General features: G+C 40.4%; 1 protein-coding gene across 1 annotated transcript in view; it reads right to left on the reverse strand.

Annotated features, from left to right (window-relative positions):
• Pacs1 (phosphofurin acidic cluster sorting protein 1) overlaps window positions 1–27,253 on the reverse strand; it is a 130,262-nt gene that overhangs the window by 24,187 nt on the left and 78,822 nt on the right. The window contains exons 2-4 of the mRNA XM_034508019.2: window positions 17,665–17,752; window positions 3,793–3,882; window positions 3,015–3,140 (exon numbers count right to left, since the gene is read on the reverse strand). Coding sequence (XP_034363910.1) covers window positions 3,015–3,140; window positions 3,793–3,882; window positions 17,665–17,752 — 304 coding nt within the window. The remainder of the gene's footprint in view (window positions 1–3,014; window positions 3,141–3,792; window positions 3,883–17,664; window positions 17,753–27,253) is intronic.

Genomic DNA, 27,253 nt, shown 5'->3' on the forward strand with positions numbered 1-27,253 from the left:
GCCTGTGAAGAAGGGAGAATATTATAAAAAAGGACACAGAAAACTGCTTGGAGAGGCTCTTACTGGCCAAACCAGGGTATAAAACATTATGTATACATATATTATATATTTATGATTAAACACCATTAAGGAAAACAAGAACCCACAGTCCATAACTGGTACAAATAAGTGGATCAGTTGGTAAGTGGAAGAAGAAAGGAATGCTCTACTTACAAACTAACCTATACAGAAAAGATGACCGGATTGCATAGTGAGAATTCTGGAATTTTGGTTTCTTTAAAACACACAGAAATATTACAAGAATATGTTTTCATTTTAATTCCAGGTGTGGAATATAGAGCTGCTTCAGACTGTCCACAACAGCTAACTATAATTTGCCTTGTGCTCTAGCAAGGGAATAATTTTAGCAGCTGCAGATAGTTTCTGTGAATGCATAACATTTGGAATTCTGGGGACTTTTCTGAGAGTATATAAAAATTAGCACTCCAAGAGGTGGGTGGGTTGTTGGCCACAGTTTGTTAAGTAGTCATGTGCAAAGAAACAACAAGAAAAAATCAGATATCCTGACAGCAAAGATCAAACTTGCCCCAACAAACTCAGCACCCCAATCAGCAGAAAGTAGTCTAAAAATACCATCACCCTCTTTCTGACCCGAGTTTATTCAAAGAGCTCTTTCTTTTTCCCTCTATCCATTTTTTCTCTCTCCTATCTAGTGCTAGGGGGTTAAAAGGGTGGAAGAAAAAGAGTGGAGAAAGGTGGAAAAAAGAAGGACCCACAAAATAACAAAAGTCAGCTACAGGATTAGAAATTCACAAACTGACAAGCATCAAAATAGTAACTAATTCAGGCCAAAATCATAAAAGAATGAGGCTAGGGAAGTGTCTCAGTGGATAAAGTGTTTACCATGTAAGTGTGAGAACATCTGGATCCTCAGAACTTGTGTAAAGATAGATGTATTAATTTTACAGTAGCATGCATCTATAATCTTAGTGCCCCTAAAAGTGAGAAGGGGAGGAGACAGGATTATCCCTGGAAGTCCATGGACCAGTAAGCTTGAAAGACACTGTTTCAAACAAGCTAGAAAGCAAGGACCAACACTTGAGGTTGGTTGTCATATCATTCCCACATGCATGTCAAGGCATGTTTATGCCCCCCCCATTCATATTCTCTCTCTCTCTCTCTCTCTCTCTCTCTCTCTCTCTCTCTCTCTCTCATATACATATAAAAATCATTATACATCAATCAGTGAAGGAGATAGTTACATGGTCTCAAATACTTCTACATAAAACAATTTTCACTAATAAAGACAAAGTACTTATTTATTAACCTGTAGTGGAAAATCCTGACAGAAATTACCTTTTTGGGGTTCCCCTCTTTTAAATTTTGTTTTATAAGACAGGGTTTCTCAATGTAGCCCTGACTGTCCTGGAACTTGCTCTGTGGATCATGCTGGCCTCAAATTTGGGGATCTGCTTACCTCTGCTTTCCTAAGTCCTGGATTATAGGTGTGTGCCACACTGCCCTGTTTTGGTAGACATTATCTTAAGTTGTAACACTGATCACCACCAGTGATCACCACACTGACATCATGTCCAACTGTGCAACACACATTGTGTTGGGAAGAAGTGTACTCTTTGGTCATTTTGCCAAAAATGCACAAACTGAACTTAATTTAGAGACAATGACAGATAAACCCAGATTGAGGCGTACTTGATAAAGTAAGCAGCCTGTACTTTCTAGAGCCCACATCAAAACCAGACAGTGGTGGCACACACCTTTAATCCCAGCACTGGGAAGCAGAGGCAGGGGAATCTGAGTTTGAGGCCAGCCTGGTCTACAGAGTGAGTTCCAGGACAGCCAGGGCTACACAGAGAAACCCTGTCTCAAAAACAAAACAAAACAAAACAAAAACAAACAAAAAGAACCCACACCACAGTCATAAAGTCATGAAAAATCTGGGGACCACCATAAGCTTATAGAGACCAAGGAGATATGAACAAGAAATGTAACCAACCAACTCCTAGATTGAAAGGTCACTGAGACATTCTGCACTGTAAGATTGGGGACTGCGGGTTAGACAGAACCTTGAATTAATGTCAATACCCTGACTGTGGTGGGGCTTAGGTAGGACAGTATCCTCATGCTTAGGAAATTAACATAGCTGGGCGGTGGTGGCGCACGCCTTTAATCCCAGCACTTGGGAGGCAGAGGCAGGTGGATTTCTGAGTTCGAGGCCAGCCTGGTCTACAGAGTGAGTTCCAGGACAGCCAGGACTACACAGAGAAACCTTGTCTCGAAAAACCAAAAAAAAAAAAAAAAAAAAAAAAAAAAAAAAAAAAAATGAGGCTTCATGCCTGCAACAGTCAAACTGCTCAGGAAAAAAACCTCCATAAGACAATAGCCACAATATACAGAGATGCTATATAACCATAGCAATATGTTATCAAGTTAAATAGTTGGGTGAATCTGGTATATGAAAAGTTTTTACATTATTCTTACCAAAACTAACTTAACACACATAACACACATATACTAAAGTTGGAGCTGGTCCTGGTGACGCTCGTACAGCACCAGTTACACGGGAAGCTGGAGGGTCATCTGAGTCTAGGAGTCTGAGCCTAGACTGGCCATCACAGAAAGACCCATCTCAAAAGAAAAAGGCACCTAGAGAGAAGTTTGGTGGTTAGGAACACATGTTCTTAACTAGACTTGGGTTTGATTCCCAGAACCTGTTGGTTCACAACCATCCATAACTCTAGTTCCAGATTGACATACATTCGAACAAAACACTCATACACATAAAATAAGATAAATAAATCTTAAAAATAAAATGAAGATTAAAAGAAAAAAAACTTTTGTGTAAGAGAAATTGAGAATACTATTTACAGATTGAATTTCCAATAAAATAATTAACCTATAAAGAAAAACAAATAAATACCTGCCTGCAGGCTGGGGAACTATTTGCTGGATGACAATGGACTTAGAGACCTGCAGTCTAAGACTGTTCTACTCACCTCTGCCATGTTGATGAGCCCCACAGCTAAGGTTTTATAGCCCAAGATAGTCCGGTTCTTGTACCGCTTCCTCCTTTGCAACATAATCTGCAGTTTGTTGGCATCTCTCTTAAGGAAATGAGGGTACTGAAGAGGAAAACAGTCCAGATGGTTAACCAGGACGGCAACCAGGACCTTGGTGGTTCAGGTCCTGCTAGAGGACTGTGCTTTAGTGGCTTTAGTATCTCTTGGTTGTAAGAGTGATTGGTCAAAATAAGAAAGAATTGCCAGAGGATCTGGTTCTTCTGGGTGCTGGTAGGGTCTACATAAGCTTAGAAACATCACTTTCTCTGTCATTTGGCCAGATGTTTTCTCTGTATGATTCAACACAGTTACAAGATTATGATGAGAGAGATGTTCTAAGAGGGATGAAGGGAGAAGGATGCACACAATAGAAGTGGGCTATATTCTACTGGGACCTGAGATTCAGATCAGTAATGAGGGGGAAAAGCTAAGTGTGGTGGTGGAGCTCAGTGGGTAGCTACCAAGCATCATGTAAAGGGAGACTGGGCCTCAGTACCCACTCAGCATCATATACAGTACACCTCTACTTGTGCTGGTTCAGGTACTACTAGAAGATGTCTTCCAGGTTGGCATTTAGCCCACGGGTGACTTTTGTTCTTTCTAACTCAAACTGGGCTCTGGCTGTTTTTGGATAATAAAGTTCCCAAATTTCAAGACTATTTAGGTACTAGACTGTTGTAGCATTAGAAAACTTCAAGATTTAGAACTTTCTGACCTGGAGGGAGAAGGTTAACTGGAGCTCTGTTTCCACCAGGCCACTGGCTGGAAGGATGATCTCATTGGAGCGAAGAATCCTTTTTGAACCCTGAAACCAAGAAAAAGTCTTGTCAAAGCTGTGTCACTACAAGATGACCAAAGAACTACACACTATGCTGCAAACACCAGTCAGCCTTTATAAGTCCCCCCAACCCCCACCACCATCAAGTTCTCCTGCTCTTATTCTGCCAGGCTTATTTTATGGTGCTGAGTATTGAAGTCATGGCTTTGATGTACCAGAGAATGACCCTATCACTGAATTATGTACGTTCTTAGTCCTTTACAACTGTTTTAAATTCAACTGTACCAGATGACCATGTAAGCAACACAATTTGGCTAGGTGGTCTGACTAAGCATATGGGTCCCATCTTAAGTGGGGTAAGCATCTCTGCCTAGAAACCACTTCATAATGTCTCAAGTCCATTCTCTGTACTCTCTGTTGTCACAGGATGCACCGTACCTTCCCGATTCTCCTGACATATGACCCTAACAGTCCCTGAATGCCGCTAACCTTGACTCTTTTCACTAAGAAAGCTGGAGCAGCTCACACCTCATAAACTAGCCCCCGCGCCCCCGTCCTTACACACCCTCCCTCCCCTCCTATTATAAACATTCTATACTCATGTCTCCATCCAAAGTTAAGGGAGCATACTCAGGTACTAACCTCCCCCTTTCTCACCTAGTAGAAGGTACTGTTGAAGTTATTCTTTCTTCCCACATCCTTTACTCACTGTCCTAGATCATTCTCATGAGCAAATGTGCTATTATTTCCAACAAAGCGAACGAAATTCTCCTGGCCTCTCTGGACACCACCTCACAGGTGCTTCTTTTCACAGTAGACTTTTCTCTTGAGTCCCCTATTCCGACTTCTAATGCATTTCTGTATTTCTGTCACTTTTCTCCATCAATCTACCATTGGCAAGTTAATTCTCTCTTGATGAGTCTGATGGCCCAGGTTCCTCGTTGGCCTGTCTCTAGCCTTTAACAGGGCATCATTTGCTGTTTCCCAGGACACCAGAGCCTTGGGATTTCCTCTGACCTTGGAGGTCCTCTTGTTCTGAGTCCTTCCAGACTTCTTGGCACTGGAGGGCCTGGGGCTCCTGTCCATATCTGGGTTCTATTTGTGTTTACTCCCTTTATGCCTGTTGTTCCAGCCAGGCTTATAGTTATCAATTCCTCCCAAGTCCCCAGCCCTCTCTCCAGAGCCTGACACTCAGGTCTCTACTGTTTCTTCAGTATTTCCATCTAGCTGTTTCACTGGTATCTCAAACATAACACAGTAAACTGAATTTCAGGTCTCCCTGGTGTCTGCTCTAACCGTTTTCCCCTTTTCACTGAAGGGCAGATCCACTCTACCAACTTGCTTGAGTCATCTCAGCCCGCCCTCCTCTCTCACCCAAACCATCCCCATCATAGGAAGTACCTGTCATCTAGCACGACTCCCTTTTCAGTCAGAACAGCTCTCTCAGGAAGCAAGGCTGGGTGCTCTGCCTTTCCACCGCACTCCTCACCTTATTTTTCCTGCCCTATCCTCTCCATTCTGCCACACATGCAAGGGCCAATGAAGCCAGAGAACCTAGAGTCAGCTGTGTTAGATACAAACAGGGACACAGCTAGACATCTGAGAAACAGACAACACCATGGCTGTGTAGAGCTTTTAAGCTGGCTTTTTTCTCCACCTGGAATGCTCCTCTTGTAATCTTTGTAGATCACTTTCTTGTTTTTTTTACAAATGTCATTTTCTCAGTGAGGCCTACATCTACCATCAGCACCTGTAACTTCCTTTTTCTCTTCATCTTGTTCTAGTTTCTCCAAAAGGCATCTCACCTTCCAATAGAAGCAGCCCTAGTTGTTTGAAGTTCCATCATCTAAATATATGCTGTAAGAACTGTAGAAACTTCTGCTTCCCTCACAAGTGTGAAAACCGGAGTTCTAACCCCAGAACATACATAAAAAGAGCTTGGTGTAGTCTTGTGTACTTGTAATCTCAGTGTTGGGAGGCTGAAACAGAAGAATCCCAGGGGCTCACTGACAGTCAACCTAACCTATTTAGAGAGTTTTTGGCCAAGGAGCAGAGAAATTTTGTGTTTAAAAAATTAGAGTGGACAACTTTGAGGAACAATATCCAAGACTGCCCTCTGGCCTACATAAACGCTCCTCTCAATACACAAACAACTTCTGTCCAATATACTCTGTGGGGCATAGTTTTATCTCTAGCACTGCAGAAAAACAAACCAAAAATCCCCAATGCACTATCTGGATGGTAAGCTGTATTAACAGCACCTACAAATATAGATAACAGGGTATAGACTGCAACATACAAAGAGGTTCAGTGTAGCCAGGTCTGGCTTCCTGTATGCATATTAAATGACCATTCTCACCTTTCTATCTTCCCACAAAGACCTAGTTTCCATGAGTCCCAATATTGGCTTCTTGAAATTATACAGGACACTACCAACGTGGGTCCAATTTTGGAATAACAATAATAGTAATAATAATCACTATTACTTATTTATTTATTTTGTTTATTTGAGACAGGATTTTCTCTGTGTAGTCCTGACTGTCCCGGAATTCTGTAGGCCAGGTTGGCCTCAATCTCAGAGATCCACCTGCTTCTGCCTCCCAAGTGCTGGGATTAAAGGTGTGCATCACCACTGCCCAGCTTCAGAATTATTTTCCATACCTTTAAGTCTTATTTATCTATTTTTGATTTTTTTGTTGTTTTTAAAAATTATTTATTTTATGTATGTGAGTACACTGTAGCTGTCTTCAGACACACAGCAGAAGAGGGCATCAGATCCATTACAGATGGTTGTGAGCCACCATGTGGTTGCTGGGAATTGAACTCGGGACCTCCAGAAGAACAGTCAGTGTTCTTCACCACTGAGACATCTCTGCAGCCCCCTTGTATGTATGTATGTATGTATGTATGTATGTATGTATGTTTTTTTTTTTTTTTTTTGAGACAGGGTTTCTCTGTGTAGTCCTGGCTGTCCTGGAACTCACTTTGTAGACCAGGCTGGCTTCGAACTCAGAAATCTGCCTGCCTCTGCCTCCCAAGTGCTGGGATTAAAGGCGTGTGCCACCACCGCCCGGCTTGATTTTTTATTTTATGTGTATGGGTGTTTTTTTTCTGCATGTGTTTCTGTATACTGTGTATGTACAGTGACTGCAAAAGCCAGAAGAGGGTGCTATATGCCCTGGGACTGGGGAGCCACCAGATAGATGGGTGCAGAGGATGGAACTTGGGTCCTCTGGAAGAGCTGTCAGTGCTCTTAACTACTAAGCCATCTCTTATGCCAGTTATCTATTTTTTTTTTAATTTTTTAAAAAAATGTAGGTGAATATATGTGGGCATGTGTATTTAGTGTATTGTGTGGGGCATGCACAGGTGTGTACACATATGTATAAAAGTCAGAGGACACTATCAGGTGTCCTGTTCTATTTCCCTTAAGGCAGTATATCTTACAGAATCTGGAGCTAGGCCAGAAGCCAACAAGACCCTGCAATCTGGCTCCTACTTCACTGGTGTTAGGTACGACATGACCATGTTGACTTTTTACATGGGGATGGGGATTAAGACTCAGGTCCTCATGCATGTACTGTAAGCACTGTTACCTGTTATCTCCCCAGACCCACAATTTTACTCTACAGTACATTTTCAGTACAGAAGAAAAAAAAAAAAAAAAAAAAAAAAAAACCTGTTTAATATCATATAGTATCATTATAAAACATAAAAATACTCATTAAAATATTAATGTCTTTTAAATTAGGCTTCTATTATTTTAAAATATTTGTTTTAGAGACAAGGCCTTGTCTCTAAACATTAACAGATTCTCAATCCTCTTGCCTCGGCCTCTCACTTTCTCTTACCTACAGTGGTGTGAATTACCAATGTGGTAGTACCAATGTGGTAGTAGCCCAGAGCAAGGGCTAGAGGACAGACAGTTAATAAATGTTAAGTCTCTTTGGTGGAGTGGAGACAAGGTTTGGACACTGTACTGATGGCTGTATGAGTGAGAACACTGTAGCAGCCTCAGGTTGTTTGCTCCAAGTAGGTGAGTTGAATGGAATCTATATTATAGCCCAGTAAATATGCTATTTAAAACATTATGCTATGTTTATTCTGCATATGGTGGTTGAGTACCTCTTTAATCCTATCACATAGGAGGCAGAGGCAGGCAGATCTCTGAGAATTCCAGGCCAGTCTGGACTACACAATAAGACCTTTTCTCAAGAAACAAAACAACCAAAACCAACCAACCAACCAAACAAACAAACACAAAAAACCCCTAACAAAAACCCCAACAACAACAACAAAACCCCACTGTGGTAGGGGGCTGGTTCAATGATTAAGAGCAGCACTGGCTGCTCTTTGAAAGGATCCGAGTTTGATTTCTACCACTCATGTGTCGGCTAATAACTATCTGTCACTCCAGTTTCAAGGGATCCAATGCCTTCTTCTGGACTTCGAGAGCACTGCATACACTCGGTACATAGACATACATGAAATAAAAATAATAAAAACAGCTCTTAATCGGCAGTGGTGGCACACATCTTTAATCCCAGCACTTGGGAGGCAGAGGCAGGTGGATTTCTGAGTTCGAGGCCAGCCTGGTCTACAGAGTGAGTTCCAGGACAGCCAGGACTATACAGAGAAACCCTGTCTCGAAACAAAACAAAACAAAACAAAACAAAACAAAACAAAACAAAACAACCAGCTCTTGTCCTGGAGAGATGGCTCAGTGGTGAAGAGTACTGACTGTTCTTCCAGAGGTCCTGAGTTCAAGTCCCAAAAAACAAATGGTGGCTCACAACCATCTATAATGGGATCTGATGTTCTCTTCTGGTGTTTGTCTGAAGACAGCTGCAGTGTACTCATATAAATAAAAATAAACAAATAATATTTAAAAAAAGAAACTGAATTCTCTGAAACTGTGAGTGGAAATAAATCCATACTCACTCTAATCTGATTATCCTGGGTGGGGTATTTCGTTCTTGAGATGGAAAGCTGACATGCATTCATGTGGGCTGTAGCATGAAGAGTTTCACCCATGGAAGCATCAGTACTTTCAGGGCAAATATCAACTCAGTGTAAATGACAAATAATACCACTGCATTACTATAGAAATGATTTTGACTCATATCCTTGAATAGTGTCTTAGGGAGGCTTTTTGTTTGTTTATTTTTTGAGACAGGGTTTCTCTGTGTATCCCTGGCTGACCTAGAATTCAATATGTAGACCAGGCTGGCCTGGAACTCAGAGACCTGCCTGCCTCTGCCTCCTAAGTGCTGGGGTTAAACGTGTGCTGCCATGGCAGGCAGGGGCTCAGTTTTAATATTGCTGTGAAATTAGAATAAAAGCTCCTGCCTGCCTGGTCTGCTCTTGTGTGGACACCGGATCCCTCCCAAGACATCCTAAAGGGTCCACTGAACCCAGAGCAGTAGGTAAGAACACCCACACACTGCCCTACGCCCATAGCTGGGTGTGGGGGAGCGCTCAGATTCCAGCAGACACCCAAGCCCCGCCCCTGCGGAATACCACTCTCCTTCCACCCCTCTCCCGAACCTGAGGCCTGGCGCAGACCCCCACTTGGTCTACTCCTGTGTGGACACCTGATCCCGAGACATTCTAGAGGGTCCACTGAACCCAGAGTGGCAGAGAAATAACTGAACTCAGAGGGACAGACAACATATCCGGAGACATCCTAGAGGAGCCACTGCACTCAGAGCAGCGGACACCTTATCCTGAGACATCCTAGAGGAGACACTACATCCAGAACAGTGGACACCTAGCTGGTCTGCTACCTTGGAGACACCATATCCTGAGACATCCTAGGGGAACCACTGTATTCAGAGCAGCTGGAGCTCAGGATTAAAAGATCACAGAGACATCTGGACCCTGAGGAGATCAGACACAAGCAAGATAACTGGAAATGCAGGCTCCAGTCAGAGACAGTGAGTACAGGTAGCACTAGAGTTAACGAGATGGCGAAAGGCAAGCGCAAGAATGTAAGCAACAGAATCCCAAGTTACATGGCATCATCAGAACCCAGTTCCCACATCATAGCAAGCCCTGAACACCCCATCACACTGGAAAAGCAGGATTCAGAATTAAAATCACTTCTCATGACAATGATAGAGGACTTTAAGAAGGACATAAACAACACCTAAGGATAATAGGTATAGATGAGGGTGAAGACTCCCAACTTAAAGGGCCAGTAAATATCTTCAAAAAAATTATAGAGGAAAATATTCCTAACCTACAGAAAGAGATGTCCATAAATATACAAGAAGCCTACAGAACTCCAAATAGTTTAGACCAGAAAAGAAATACCTCCCGCCACATAATAATCAAAACATCAAATGTACAAAACAAAGAAAAAAATACTAAAAGCAGTAAGGGAAAAAGGTAAAGTAACATATAAAGGCAGACCTATAAGAATTACACCAGACTTCTCACCAGAGACTATAAAAGCCAGAATATCCTGAACTGATACCATACAGACCCTAAGAGAACACAAATGCCAGCCCAGACTACTATACCCAGCAAAACTCTCAATCAATATTGATGGAGAAACCAAAATATTCCATGACAAAACCAAATTTACATAATATTTTACCACAAATCCAGCACTTCAAAGGATAATTGGTGGAAAACTCCAACACAAGGAGGGAAACTACAACCTAGAAAAAGCAAGAAAGTAATCCTCCAACAACCCTAAAAGAAGATAGCTACACAAACGTAACTCCACCGCCAATAACAAAAATAACAGGAAGCAACACTCATTTTTCCTTAATACCTCTTAATATCAATAGACTCAATTCTCCAATAAAAAGACATAGACTATCAGACTGGATACATAAACACAACCCAGCATTTTGCTGCATACAGGAAATGCACCTCTGTGAAAAAGACAGACACTACCTCAGAGTAAAAGGTTGGAAAACAATCTTCCAAGCAAATGGTCCCAAGAAACAAGGGGGATTCTAATATCAAATAAAATCGATTTTCAACCAAAAGTAATCAAAAAAAGATAAGGAAGGACACTTCATATTCATCAAAGGAAAAATGTACCAAGAGGAACTCTCAATTCTGAACATCTATGCCCCAAATGCAAGGGCACCCACATACATAAAAGAAACTTTACTAAAGCTTAAAGTATACACCGCACCTCACACAATAATAGTGGGGGATTTCAACACCCCACTCTCAGCAATGGACAGATCATGGAAACAAAAACTAAACCGAGACACAATGAAACTAACAGAAGTTATGAACCAATTGGACTTAACTGACATCTATAGAACATTCCATCCTAAAACAAAAGAATATACCTTCTTCTCAGCACCTCATGGTACCTTCTCCAAAATAGACCATATAATTGGTCACAAAACATGCCTCAACAGATACAAAAAGACTGAAATAATCCCTTGTACCCTATCAGACCACTATGGACTAAGACTCGTCTTTAATATGGACAAAAACAACGGAAAGCCCACATACAGGTGGAAACTGAACAATGCTTTACTCAATGATGACTTGGTCAAGGAAAAAAATAAAGAAATTAAAGACTTTTTAGAATTTAATGAAAATGAGGACACATCATATCAAAACTTGTGGGACTCCATGAAAGCAGTACTAAGAGGAAAACTCATAGCTCTGTGTCCACAAAAAGAAACTGGAAAGAGCATACACTAACAACTTGATAGCACACCTGAAACGTTACAACAAAAATAAGCTAATATACCCAAGAGGAGTAGACTGCAGGAAATAATCAAACTCAGGGCTGAAATCAACCAAGTTAAAAAAAAGAACTATACAAAATATCAGCAAAACCAGGAGCTAGTTTTTTGAGAAAATCAACAAGATAGACAAACCCTTAGACAGACTAACCAAAGGGTGCAGAGACAGTACTCAAATTAATAAAATCAGAAGGGAGACAAAACAACAGAAACTGAGGAAATTAAAAAAAAATCATCAGATCCTACTACAAAGGCCTATACTCAACAAAATTGGGAAATCTGGATGAAATGGACGATTTTCTAGACAGATACCAAGTATCAAAATTAAAACAGGAGCAGATAAACCATCTAAACAGACCCATAACCCCTAAAGAAATAGAAGCAGTCATTAAAAGTCTCCCCACCAGAAAAAGTCCGGGACCAGATGGTTTTAGTGCAGAATTCTATCAGACCTTCCAGGAAGACCTAATACCAATTCTCTTCAAACTATTCCACAGAATAGAAACAGAAGGAACAATACCCAATTCGTTCTATGAAGCTACAATTACGCTCATACCTAAATCTCACAAAGACCCAACAAAGAAAGAGAACTACAGATCAATCTCTCTTATGAATATTGATGCAAAAATACTCAATAAATTCTCACAAATCGAATCCAAGAACACATCAAAGCAATCATCCATCATGATCAAGTAGGCTTTATCCCAGGAATGCAGGAATGGTTCAATATTCGGAAATCCATCAATGTAATCCACTACATAAATAAACTTAAAGAAAAAAACCACATGATCATCTCACTAGATGCTGAGAAAGCATTTGACAAAATTCAACATCTCTTCATGTTAGAAGTCTTGAAAAGATTAGGAATTCAAGGTTCATAACTAAACATAGTAAAAGCAATATACAGCAAGCCAGTAGCCAACATCAAACTAAATGGAGAGAAACTGGAAGCAATCCCACTAAGATCAGGGACTAGACAAGGCTGCCCACTCTCACCCTACCTATTCAATATACTACTGGAAGTCCTAGCCAGAGCAATTAGACAATAAAAGGAAGTCAAAGGGATACAAATAGGAAAGGAAGAAGTCAAAATTTCACTATTTGCAGATGATATGATAGTATATTTAAGTGACCCTAAAATTTCCACCAGAGAACTCCTAAACCTGATAAACAACTTCAGCAAAGTGGATGAATATAAAATCAACTCAAATAAATCAGTAGCCTTCCTCTATTCAAAGGATAAACAGGCTGAGAAAGAGATTAGGGAAATGACACCCTTCACAATAGTTACAAACAATATAAAATACCTTGGAGTGAATCTAACCAAGCAAGTAAAAGATCTGTATGACAAGAACTTCAAGTCTCTGAAGAAAGAACAGAAGAAGATCTCAGATCCATGCTCCTGGATTGGCAGGATTAATTTAGTAAAAATGGCCATCTTGCCAAAAGCAATCTATAGATTCAATGCAATCCCCGTCAAAATTCCAAATCAATTCTTCATAGAAATAGAAAGAGCAATTTGCAAATTCATTTGGAATAACAAAAAAAAAACCAGGATAGCGAGAACTATTCTTGACAGTAAAAGAACTTCTGGGGGAATTACCATTCCTGACCTCAAACTGTACTACAGAACAATAGTGATAAAAACTGCATGGTATTGGTACAGAGACAGGCAGGAAGATCAATGGAATAGAATTGAAGATCCAGAAATGAACCCACACACCTATGATCACTTGATCTTTGACAAAGGAGCTAAAACCATCCAGTGGAAAAAGGACAGCATTTTCAACAAATAGTGCTGGCTCAACTGGAGGTCAACTTGTAGAAGGATGCAAATCAATCCATTCTTATCTCCTTGTACAAAGCTCAAGTCCAAGTGGATAAACCAGATACACTGAAACTAATAGAAGAGAAGGTGGGGAAGACACTCGAATACCTAGGCACAGGGGGAAAGTTCCTGAACAGAACACCAATGGCTTATGCTCTAAGATCAAGAATTGACAAATGGGACCTCATAAAATTGTAAACCTTCTGTAAGGCAAAGGACATTGTCAATAAGACAAAACGGTAACCAACAAATTGGGAAAAGATCTTTACCAATCATACATCCGATAGAGGGTTGATATCCAATATATACAAAGAACTCAAGAAATTAGACTCCAGACAACCAAATAACCCTATTAAAAATGGGGTACAGAGCTAAACAAAGAATTCTCAACTGAGGAAACACGAATGGCTGAGAAGCACCTTAAGAAATGTTCAACATCCTTAGTCATCAGGGGAATGCAAATCAAAACAACCCTGAGATACCACCTCACACCAGTCAGAATGGCTAAGATTAAAACCTCAGTTGATAGTAGATGCTGGCGAGGATGCGGAGAAAGAGGAACACTCCTCCATTGTTGGTGGGATTGCAAGCTGGTACAACAACCACTCTGGAAATCAGTCTGGCGGTTCCTTAGAAAACTGGACATAGCATTACCTGAGGACCCAGCTATACCACTCCTGGGCATATACCCAGAAGATGCTCCAACATATAACAAGGACATATGCTCCACTATGTTCATAGCAGCCTTATTTATAATAGCCAGAAGCTGGAAAGAACCCAGATGTCTTTCAACAGAGGAATGAATACAAAAAATGTGGTACATTTACACAATGGAGTATTACTCAGCTATTAAAAACAATGAATTCAAGAAATTCTTAGGTAAATGGATGGAACTAGAAATTATCATCCTGAGTGAGTTAACCCAATCACAAAAGAACACACATGGTATTTACTCACTGTTAATCGGATGTTAGCCCAAAAGCTTGGAATAGCAAAGACTCAACTCACAGACCACATGAAGCTCATGAAGAAGGAAGACCAAGTGGGGATGCCTAAGTCCTACTTAGAAGGAGTAACAAAAATACTCAAGGGAACAAATATGGAAACAAAACTTGGGACAGAAACTGAAGGAGGGGCCATCTGGAGACCATTCCACCTGGGTATCCATCCCATGTACAGTCACCTAAGCTAGACACTGATTTGGATGGCTGGAAGTGCATGCTGACAGGAACCTGATATAGCTGTCTCCTTAGAGGTCTGCCAGAGACTGACACATTCAGAGGAGATGCTCACAGCTAACCACTGATCTGATCAAGGGTTTCCCAATGGAGAAGTTAGAGAGAAGACTGAAGGAGCAGAAAGGGTTTGTGACCCCATGAGGAGAGCAATAATACCAGCCAACCAGAGCTCCCCAGGGTCTAAACCACCAGCCTGGGAGCACATAGGGAGGGACCCACGACTCCAGCTGTATATGTAGGGGAGGATGGCCTTGTTGGGAATAGGTGGGAGAGGAGATTCTTGGTCCCATGAAGGACAAACACCAAGTGGGGGATAAGGTGTGGGAGTGGGTAAGTGGTGGGGAGGTGGGAGTGGGGGGGTAGGTGGGGGCACAGCCTCATAGAAGCATGAAGAGGGGGCATGGGATAGGAGGTTTCTGGGTCGTGGGGGGAAGTGGGGTAAGGGGGTAAAATCTGAAATGTAAATATAATACCCAATAAAAAAATTTTTAAAAAAAGAATAAAAGCTCCTTAAAGGCAGGGTTTGTTTTATTCACTACTGCCTCACTTGTGCCTAAATCTACACTTAATATAAAGTAAAAGCTCAACCAATAATCACTAAATGCATCAATAAGTAGGTGATCAAAATGAATATAGCAATATCTGTAATTACTTTCAGCTGCTTGGAAATAAAGTAACTTGAACATTCAGGATATTTATAGTTTCTGGATAATCATGGATTTTACAGAATGTCAAATATTTAATCAGGAAATGAGATTATTTCCTTTGGCAAGAGCATTTAATGACAGAAAAGGCAAAAGAAGCAGAGAAAGCTCACTTATCCCAGTACTGTCTGCATGTGAAGACAAAGAAAACACTCCCTGAGCACCAGAGGAAGCCGGTGACCTGGGGCGGGATGGGGATGAGACAACAAAGCACTGGAAGCTGGCACTGCAGGTCGCTTCCCATGCTTCTTTAGCAGTACCCCACAGGTTTGGAGGAAGTTTGCTCAAGGATGAGCCGGGAATTAGACTGTGTTAAACAGAAGGAATCTTTTAGGAGTAATGAACATATTGAAGTTAATTTTTTTAGGTTTATTTCATATGTATAGGTGTTCTGCCAGCATCTACATATGTGAATCATGTGCATACCTGGTGCCCACAAAGATCCTAAGAGGGCATCAGACTCCCTAGAACAGAAGGACAGATGGCTGTGAGCTGCCATGTGGGAACTGAACTTAGCTCTTCTAGAAGAACAAGTGCTCTTAACTGCTGAGCCATGTCTTCAGCTGGAAAAATTTGATGTTTTAAAAAATTGTTTTTATTGTTAGACATGGTAGAGCACACCTTTAATCCCAGCACTCGGAAGACAGATGGATCTCTCAGAGTTCAAGGCCATCTGGCTATACACAGTGAGTTATAGGACACCCAGAGCTATATAGTGAGACCATGCCTCAAAAATTTTTTTTGTTTTTACTTTCAGTTATAAGGGTATGTGTGAGCCTGTGTATATGTGCACACACTCAAGAAAGCGAGAGGTGTTGGGATTCCCTGGTCCTGGAGTTACAGGCAGTTGTGAGCTGTCTGACATAGATGCTGGAACAAAACTCAGGGTCTCTGAAAGAGCAGTACAAGTTCTTTTTGTTGTTTGAGGCAGGGTCTCTCTATGTAGACCAGGTTGACCTTGAATTCACAGAGATCTGCCGGTCTCTTCCTTCCAAGTGCTGTGTTCAAAGGTGTGTCCACCATACCTGGTTAGTGCATGGTCTTAACTGCAGACCCCTTTTTCTAGTCAGTTGTGAGCCACAAGGTGGGAATCAACCCAGGTCCTCTTGAAAAGCAAGTAGTGCTCACAACCACTGAGCCATCTCTTCAGCCCTCAGCTGTAAATATTAATGAAGGTCATTTACTACAATAAATATCACATAGCAAGCTAGCTAATCAATATGATGGTTTGTAGGGGATCACCATATAGTTCACTGTTTTTTAAAGAATGAGACTCGGGATAAAGAGATGGCTCAGTGGTTAAGAGCACTGCTACTCTTCCTACTTCAATTCCCTGGTGGCTCAATTCACATGGTGGCTCATGACTATCTATATATGATATGATATGATATGATATGATATGATATGATGCCAGATTCTGGCATGCAGGTGTACATGTAAACAGAGTACTCATACACATTAATAAATCTTTAAAAAAGAGAGAGAGAGAGAGAAACTCAACAAATACACCACCCTCAAGTGAAAAGATTCAGCTGTTATTTAAGCACTGCAGCACTGTTATTCAGGCACCTCAGAACCTCACTAAGCTCCAGGGAGTTTTCATTAGGAAGGACTGATCAGTTAAAGAAGATCTAGGAACAGAGTTTAATTAAATATAAATTACACACTCTTTGGTTTCCAGTCTCAGCTCTGCCACTTAATTATTAAGTGGCAATGGGTAAATTCCTAAATGCTTTTGTAATTTAGTTTCTCTCTCTCTCTCTCTCTCTCTCTCTCTCTCTCTCTCTCTCTCTCTCTCTCTCTCTGAATTTAGGAATGCTTGGGGTACAAATTTTTATGAAATATGTTGAATTCCTTGAGAACACAAAATTAAATGTAAGAAGCATTAAGTTTGAGGGCTACCTAGAATATAAAACACTCTAGTAAACTTTAAATGTTAATACTAAAATTATACTGTGTACATTTTTTACACCCTATAGGAATCCTCCAAAAGTACTTTCCTAGCCCAGAAATTGGAGAACTAAGAGGAATGGCCCCACATTCCTTTATGACACTGAGTGGTTTACAATAGGCTTCAGCCTCTGTCTCTATTATCTGACTGGGCAGGCAGCAAGGAAGGACCATTTTGTTTTTCAAGACAAAATATAAGGAAACTGAGGACCCAAATTAAAGGTGGAACTGGAAAGCTGCTCCTCCACAATTGTTCTTCATATAGCTGAGGAGAGGCATGGCTCCAGGGAATTTCTATAGCTAGAACATCAAAAAAAGCACTATCAGAGCTTTCCCAGGCCCAGAACACTCACTGTTCAACTTACCTGTAGCTTCACAGCAATGACTACTGAGTTAAGATCTTTGTCCATTTCTTTAAGCATAACAAGTTTCTTCAAAGTCAAGCTGAAGAGCCTAGAAAAATACAGAGAAAGAAGGTCCTATTAAATATAAGAACTTGTAGGAAGGTAACATCCCCAATGTGAAAACCTGGTCTACTTAAGTAAGACTATGAGAAGGCCAATCAAGATAAAAGAGCTTTAGCTTGTATGTTTGAAGTGTCAAAGGCATATCATTCTGCAGACTTCAGTGAATGTTTGTTTTTATATCTCAAGCCCAGCCCACACTTGACTGTTATTAATGGAGCAGCTTCAGGGGACACAGGAAGCAGAGACATGGTTTTTTTCTCAGTTTCTTCCCTACCTGCCATCAAGCATATCTGAAACTCTTACACATGTAAATTTTAGTTCTCTCTCTCTCCTCTCTCTCTCCCTCCTTCGCTCCCTCCCTCCCTCCCTCCCTCCCTCCCTCCCTCCCTCCCTCCCTCCCTCCTTCTCTCTCTCTCTAAGTAAATAAAAAGAGACACTTGCTAAAGTCTTCAGGATTTACAGCTAACTACAAAATACTTCAGATATAAAAGCAGATGGAATCAACAGGATAAAATTTTAATATATGTTCCATTGAGGAGAACCATACAGGAACACATTAACCCTTTCTGTGGGATTTTTAAATGTTCATAGGAATAAACAAAAGCAAGGTAACTTCTGGGGAAAAAAGAGTAAAGAAAGTTTTATTCTGCAAATATTAACATGCACTCTTGGGTCAAAGCATCATGGTAATGGGAAAAGAGTAAACAGAGGGATAGATGGCAAGGAACACAGTCTAAAGTTAGACTTACGTATACATAGGAATTTACTGTAGGCAGATGAATTAGTCAACTAACAAACAGTACCATACTGGAAAACTAGCTCTATGAACAAAAACAATGACAGACAACTGTCTTACTCCTTATAACAAAGGAAGCTCCATGAGTTAAATAAAACAAGGAAAGCGCTGGCCGGTAATGGCACACACCTTTAATTACAGTTAAAATGAACTTAAAGCCCACTCATGCAACCAACGGGAAAAACAATGATTAAACAAGTAGGGGCTCAGTGGCAAAAAGTGCATGGAGCTCTTCCAGAGAACCACAGTTCAGCTCTCAGAACCCACGTCGACCCTGCATACACAGAGACTCACCTCTGCTTCACTTTTTATGAAAATACCAACAGGAGCTGCAGAAGATACAGCTCGGTTGTAATGCATGTGCTTGGAATGTGCAAGGCCTGGGCTCAGTCTTTAGCACGAACGAAAGGAAGGAACTGGAGGACTCCTGTTTCTCTATATCCTCACCAACATTGGTGGTTGTCTATTTTTTTATTATTATTATTACAGCTATTAAATGAATGTAGAGTGGTATCCTACCATACTTTAGTCTGCTTTTCCTGATGATTAACGGTACCAAGCATCTTTTCATATGCCTATTTTCATGTCTACCCACAGTAACATCTATATTCAAATATTTTTCTCATTTTAAAATTTGTTGTTATTGGGTCTAAATCCCCCACCTCCAGATAGGGTTGTGTTTCTCTGTGGAGCCCTGGCTGTTTTGGAACTCATTCTGTAGACTAGGCTGTCCTCAAACTCAGGAGATCTGCCTGCCTCTACTGGAATTAAAGGCTTGTGACACCACCACTAGGCTAGGTTTTAAGTTTCTTACATACTCAGACTACCAATCTCTTCTCTGACAATGGTATTTTAATATTAGTAAGTGAGTGGAAAGGAGAATGGAATAAATTAACCTCAATGTGCTGAGAGAAAGTAATTATGAATATGAAATTGTATATAGATAACATATTTCAGGAATGAGAGCTAATTAAAGAAAATTTCAGATAACAATAACTGAGAGTTTTCCACCAAACAACTCTCATTAGTATATATTATTACTATAAAACAATATTAATTGCTCAAAGTGATATACACTCACTGTTATTACCTGTTCCTGTATGTCAGAGATTTAGAAGCAGCTAAGCTGAATCGTCCTGCTCAAGGTCTCTCTGAGGCAGTGTTTTGTAACAAAGTCTACAGCTACATAAGTTAAAAGTTGGCAGAGGGTCATCAACGTGGGTGCTGGGAGCTGAACTGTGGTGGTCCTCTGAGTTCAAGGCCAGCCTGGTTTATACAATGTGCTCCAGGCCAGACAGAGCTACATAGTGAGGCACTGTCTCAAAACCAAAACATAACAAAATACCTGAAGCCCCTCATATGCTCTAAGAGATCTGCCTTAGCCTGCCTTAGATCTGACTAAAACAAAAGACTGGATATTTATGCCAGGTATATAAATATCAAAAGAAAGCTGTAGCTGATCTTTTTGCTACTTTGTGGGTTCTACTTTCTTCCACCCTTCCTCCATCCCTTTTTTCAACCTTTTCAACTCCCAAACACTAGGTAAGAGAGAAAAAGATAGAAAGAAAAGTAAAGAGATCCCTGAATAAAGTCAGGGGTTGGAAAGTGAGTGATGTTATCGATAGACTACTTCTTGCTGATTAGGGGCACTAAGTTCCTTGGGACAAATTTGATCTTTGCTGTCAGGATATCTAATTTTTTTCTTCTTTGTGGACAACTACTTAGCAACCAACTCACCTTTTGAGGTTCTAGCATTTATATGCTCTCTGAAAAGTTCCTAGAATTCCAACTGTCATACAATGACAGAAATTATCTGCACCTGGAAAAACCAACCCCTTCAAGAGCAGGAGGCAAATCCTACTCAGCTGAAGCAGCCCCATTTCCCACACCTAGGATTGAAATGAAAACATATTCTTATAATATTTCTGTGTTTTTAAAAGAAACCAAAATTCCAAAATTGTCATTATAGAAAGATGGTATGGCTATATAATTCTGACAAAATAGCATTATGAGAAACTGAATCATCAATTCACCAGGAAGTTAATTCAAGATCAGTATATATTTAGTAGAAATAGCTTTAAAATTTAGACTATGGGGCTGGAGAGACGGCTCAGCGGTTAAGAGCACTGACTGCTTTTCCAGAGATCCTAGGTTCAATTCCCAGCAACCACATGGTGGCTCACAACCATCTGCCATCTGTAATGGGATCTGATGCCCTCTTCTGGTGTGTCTGAAGACAGCTACAGTGTACTCATATAAATAAAAAAATTATACATCAAAATTTTGTTATACATCTACAGTAGTTCCAATAAATTTGTTTGTTGTTATTACTTTATTTTACAAAAGAAAACAAAGCAAAAAAAAAAAAAAAAAAACCCTGCTTAGTATGTAGATCAGGCTGGTCTCGATCTCATGGCAATATACTTACCATCCTGCTCCTGTTTCCTGAATGATGGGATTATAGGTGTGTGCCACTATACCAGGATATCATATAAATTTATTAATTTGTATGTGTGTGTTCATGTATGTGAAAATGTGTAATATGCATGCACTCATTTGTGGGAGTCAGAGAAAAGCCTCAGGTGTAATTCCTCACACACTGTCCACTTAAAATTTGTTTATATCGAGATAAGGTGTTTCAATAGCCTGGAATTTGCCATATAGGCTAGGTTGATCAGCCGTAAGCCCCAGGGAGTCCCCAGTTTCTACCTCCCCAGTGCTAGGATTATATGAATGTGACACCCCACCTGGCTTCCTTCCCTTCCCATCTTCCCAATCCCCCACACAAGATAGGGTTTTCTGTGTAGCTCTGGCTGTCCTGGATCTCGATCTGTAGATCAGGCTAGCTTTAAACACAGAGATTCACCTGCCTCTGACTAGTGCTGGAATTAAAGGTGTGAGCCACCATGCCCATTCCACCTGTCTTTTTAAAATGTGGGTTCTGGGAATGGAATTTAGGTCCTCTTGCAATCACTTTACCAACTGAGCTCTCTCCTCACAGTCTCCTTTTTTAAATTAACTAATTTAGAGAGAGTGTGTGTAGGACAGAAAATAACGTTGAGGGGTTGGTTCTCTCCTGCCATCTTGTAGGAACCAAAGATGAAACTTAATTCTACCCACTCTATTCCTCAAGGGTTCTCAGATACTAGTTCTGAAAGACTAATAACGTTTGGAAACCTGAACATTTTTAAAGGAACATTCTCCATATAAAGCAGAATTTTAAAAATTAGATTATTCCTGTAGAAAGAATCCTTTGTGCACTGTGTGAAAGTATCACATGACAATAAAAAAGCCTATGGACAATGAACTGGGCCAGGAAATAGGAGGTGGAAGTTCTGGTAGAGAGAGAGGGGGAGTTGGAATTCTGAGAGATTCACCCTGAATGCTAGAGGAGACAGACACATGAAACCAAGGAGAGGTAACTAACCATGTGGAAGACACAGAGTAGTTTAAACGGGCTTTAGAAGCAACGAACTAATTGGGGATCAAGTTGAAGATTAGGGCTGAACATTTATTGATATTTAAGAAGTTTCAGAGTCATTATTTCTGGGAATGAAGAGGTCAGGGTGGAAAAGCTGTCAGTTATAATTCCACAAACCACTTTATTCAAGTAAAGCTGCAATAGGATGAATAAAGCAGCTAGCTTTAAAATTGTAGCAGAAATTATTAAGAAAGCCATAGCTCCTTGCATATAAACATCATCAGTAACAATTAGAGACACTGCTAAATAACTGAAGAGCCTCTGAAAAAGAAAACCTCAAGTTCAGATGATGTTTATATGCAAATCTACTCAATATTCTAAAAAAAAAAAAAAAAAAACCTATATAACTCTGTACACATTTTCCAGAGGATCTAAAGAAGAAATAGATTCCAATTTTATAAGCTCAAAGAGAACCTTACTGAACATCATCAAAGAAGAATGACAAGCCAATCTCACATCAGCATGACTGAACTGAAAGAAACAAATGTCACTGCTTTTAGGGTAATGTATGAAAGCTTATTTGGGAAATTCAAAAGAATCTCTTTATTACCTTTAATAGAGTTTAATCAAAACTGCTAGCTTCCTGAAAATCAATTGTATTTCAAGTACCAGCAACAAATAAAATGTAATTTTAAAAAGATAAAATTCACACAGTAACAAAAATAAGATGGCTGGGGATAAAACAGCAGTAGTGACAGTGAACGGACAAATACTGAGCATTTATCACAATGTTCATTAGCTCTGCTCTGCAGAAAAGAGAAGGGAGATGCAGAGTGTTGATTACCCAAAATGTCCTTAAACTCAGGCAAGCTGGCTCTGGAGCATTTCCTCTTAACCATTCATTCCTCCAAGTTGCCTCCCTCTGCAACATGTGCTGGCCCTGAGTGGAGCTGTAGAGCTGTATTGCACACATACAAGTGACTAAGTAAAAGAGATGCCACACTCCTATGCATGGGAATGCTAGTATTCCATCTGTCTTCTCAGCCGACACTGAGAAGTAACACAGCACTGAGAAAACTCCAATAGGACTTCCCATAGACATCAAGTTTAACACTCACAAGGAAAGCCCAAAGGCCAAGAAAAAATTACTTTTGAAGAAGAGAAGATAGGATAATCAGACTTACTGTAAAGCAGCACTACTTGAGGAGGTTCGTATACTTAAAGAACAAATGATTGTGGAAAAAAACACAGTGCAGCAGTCTCACAATTATGCAGAAATCTGATAAAAGATGATGGCAGGACCAGGAGAAGCAGGCTTGTTCATCCCAGCACTCAGGTGGCAGAGGCAGGAGGATCACGAGAAGAGGAGAGAAAGGAAGAGAAGCAGCAGTAGTCCCTAACTAGGAAAAGGACTAACTATATAGACTACTCTTTAGCTTATACATGAAATGTAAGTTTTAGAATACAGGACCATATTCTTTTAAAATTGTTCTTATATTTTAATTAATTAATTAATTAATTATGCATGTTTGTGGGCACATGTGTGCCACAGCATGCATACAGAAGTCAGAGAACAGAACTGGTGTTCTTTTACCACATGGATCCTGTGGATTGAACTCAAGCTTTGCAGAAGGCAACTTTAGCCACTGAGCCATCTGACCAGCCTCAGGACAATATTATTATGACTCTGAGATATTCTAAAAACAAGATACTGGGAACAATAAATTCAGCTCTGTGAAAATTAGGATTTTCTGCTAGCAGGAAATACCATATAAACAATAAAAAGACAAGGGCTAGAGAAATGGATCAGCAGTTAAGAACACTGGCTGCTCATCCAGAGGTCCTGAGTTCAATTCCCAGTGACCACATGGTGGCTCACAACCATCTGTAATGAGTTCTGATGCCCTCTTCTGGCCTGCAGGTGTACATGCAGATAGAGCACTCCTACACATAAATAAAAATCTTAAAAAAAAAAAAAAATTAAAAAGACAGTCATGACTTTGGAGACGATATTTGAAACTCCCAATGCTGACAAAATATGTAGAATAAAGAAGGCTGGCAAATTAATATAAGAATAGGCAAAGAACATGAACAGTTTGTGTTTCCAAGAGGAAATGTTAATGGCTGATAAACATTAAAAAAAATCAGAAAAATGCAAATTGAAATAAAAATACAAATTTGGCAAAATTATGTATGATTGAAGATGTGGCACAATGGGGAACTCATATGCTGCTTGTGGGAGTATTATCTAAATCACTTTAGAAAACTATGAACCATCATCTCAGGAAGCTGAATATGCGGAACCCACTCTCCAGCAATCACACTCACTGGCTAGATGGCACTGAGCTTGCTACCTTACCTCCTCCCTTTGCCCCTGCGTCTTCATATATAAAATGAACATGTAATAACACCAACTCATGGGGCTGCCAAGGGAGTCATGCATGAAAAAGTGAGAACACTGCCCTCCCACAGTAAACTCTATGTGCACCACTGCCTGCATTATGCATAGTACAATCCTCATAAGTATCACCAGAAGCAGCCCAAAAAGCTGTAGTACAGCCAGACATTCAATGTTGCCAATCAGGAAAAAAAATCAGTGAGTTATTATTTTATTTCAATTATCAATTTCTTTCTAAACATAATACCATGTATGTGGGTGGGGAGAAACCAAGTTGGAGAAGACCACATACTGAATAGTACATAAGATTCAAAACCAAGCAAAAACTATTTAGTAATTGCATGGGGACTCAGGAGGGAAAACTCTATAAAGGATTGAGTGACACATGAACAAAAGAAGGTTGGGATGTTTAGAGAAACAAAGTAAACAAGAATGTCTGGAGCTTGGGAAATGTAAAAATGAAAAGTCAAAGCTATACTCTGCAGTGGGGGCTTTGACTTTACTTATGATAGGAGGCACTTATGATTTATAAACAAGAAAATCATTGTATATAATGATTCATGTAAGAATGTTCTGCTTAGGTGAAATCACACCTCCCAGAGAAGGGATGATGGGTTTGGGAAAACCCACCAGTCAGCAGGCTAAGGCTGTGGTCCAGCTAAGGCAGGAAAAAAGTTTGGTCTCAGACCCTAGATAATGATAGAGAGTGGAATTCACAAATATTCTAGTAGATTGCTTATGCCTTGCTAATAAGACTGAATGCAGGGTCTGGGAATAAAAGAAAACTTCATGAAAGTTCTGAGGTGTGGCTTGAGCAACAGGCTGGATGATGATAGTACCATTTAATAAGATGAAGGAGGACACAGGGAAGTTCTGGAGCAGAGTTTGAGACATCTTGACTATATAGGTGGACACTAGATGGCTGGTTGTGGATGTCTCCAGCTCAAGAAAAGTGTCAGGCTAGAGTTAGGGATTTAGAAATCAAAGCAGAGGACTGACAACTGGGATCTTCCAGAGGAATTCAAACAGGAAAAAGAAAAAGATGATCCTTGGGCAGATGAGAAAGACTGAGGAGCTGCCAGTGAGGCCGAAAACCAACAGGATGTGCTTTCTCAGACATAATGAGAACACAGGCGGAACTATCAAGTGCAGTCCTCAGGCAGAATGAAATGAGGATAGAAAGCTGACTGGTAAATGTTACAAAATGGTGAACACTAGTGACCCCAATCCTACACATTCCAGTAGCATACAAAATCTCAATCAAAGGGTGCCAGACATGTAAGTAGCTGCCAATAAAGTAAGGGAATCAGAAAGTAAGATTTCAAGCTAGGAAAAGCAATGTTGGGCAAGGTGGGAGGAATGGAAACTTTATTCAGGTTTCCACAAGAACTAGTAGAGCAGTCTACCATCCACACAGCCGCTTTTTTAAAGGTTTTGGGACCAAATGATCTCATCTAATTTTCCCTGTGGTCTCAAGGTACCCCCTGGTAAGAGAAATGTGGTTTTATCTGAAAATACAAGAAAGAGAAAAGAAAGGGAATCTGAAGTGGAATTTTCTGATTTCGTTGGAGACTCAGTTCTGTCATGTGATGTTTTTCTGGAAGCTGTCTTATGAGAGGATGTTTCGCTGAAGCAGACACTTGAGAGGATGCATGATGTTTGCAAAGAGTTTAAGTAGAACCCAACAGACAGTGAACAATGTTCTTGCACTGGTTCACCTTGCAATGCTTTGCTGGTCTTCACTGATCTTCACTTGTGAGTTAGTAGAGAGAAAAATGCCAATGAACTTCTCATGGTATTCAGGCCGCTTCTTGCCACTTCTGCAGACTTGTACCAATACAGCAGAGCCTCCAGGTTTCTTCTGGATCGAGCCATATCTATTGATTTATGTTCAGTGTTTGCTGATTAGACTGGACTGGCACTACTGATATGTGTTTGAAGTTTTAGACTAGACTGCTGATGTCCTGACAATGAAGATTGGAATCACCCCCAAAGAACTACTTCTAAACCGGTCTACTACCGCTATTTCCTATTACCCTTCCTTTTCTCCTATCTCTGGTAGGTGGGCTAGAAGGGAGGTTGAAGCATTTAAGAACCCTTATTAAAGCAGGTTTTGAAAAACCTAACCCTACAAAAATTGGAATGTAATAAATCAAGACATAAATTTAAAGGCTTTTAAAAAAATAGTTTTCTTTCTTTCTTTCTTTCTTTTTTTTTTTTTCGAGACAGGGTTTCCCTGTGTAGCCCTGGCTGTCCTGGACTCACTCTGTAGACCACGCTGGCCTCGAACTCAGAAATCTGCCTGCCTCTGCCTCCCAAGTGCTGGGATTAAAGGCATGCACCACCACTGCCCGGCTGAAAAATAGTTTTCATGTCTTTACTACACACACACAAAAGGACACAGCATGTAAGTACTCAGTTACACCCTCTTATAGCACCACCCCAAGATTAAAGGGCTTTTTCTCAAGTCCCATAAGTGAGTTGATCATTATTTCCTTTGTGATGAATCTTAACTGATGAACTGCATCACATCCATAGATGAAATCTTTTAATTCTGTGAAGCTCAAAAGTGTATAATAGCTAACTATGAACATCTTTGTCTTGTTTCCTAGTTCTGGAAGCATCATAGGCATCTGAACATCTTAGCTTCACAAAGACTGAAGAGCTGAGAAAGGAACACTGTGGTTTAGCTTGTTCCTCTTCTCTCTCCTTACTTCACTCCCTCCCCTCCCTAAGAATCCAGCTGCTCAGATCCTTACTGTCTGATCTGAACAAACAAAATGGAGTCATTTGGATTTAAGACGGTTTTCTTCATCAAGAAAGTTTCAAAAGTAGGTCCTGTGTTTGAGAGATCTCAGGAGTCCAGGTTAAT

The sequence above is a fragment of the Arvicanthis niloticus genome, chromosome 1 (assembly GCF_011762505.2).
Source record: "Arvicanthis niloticus isolate mArvNil1 chromosome 1, mArvNil1.pat.X, whole genome shotgun sequence".
Taxonomy (NCBI): Eukaryota; Metazoa; Chordata; class Mammalia; order Rodentia; family Muridae; genus Arvicanthis; species Arvicanthis niloticus.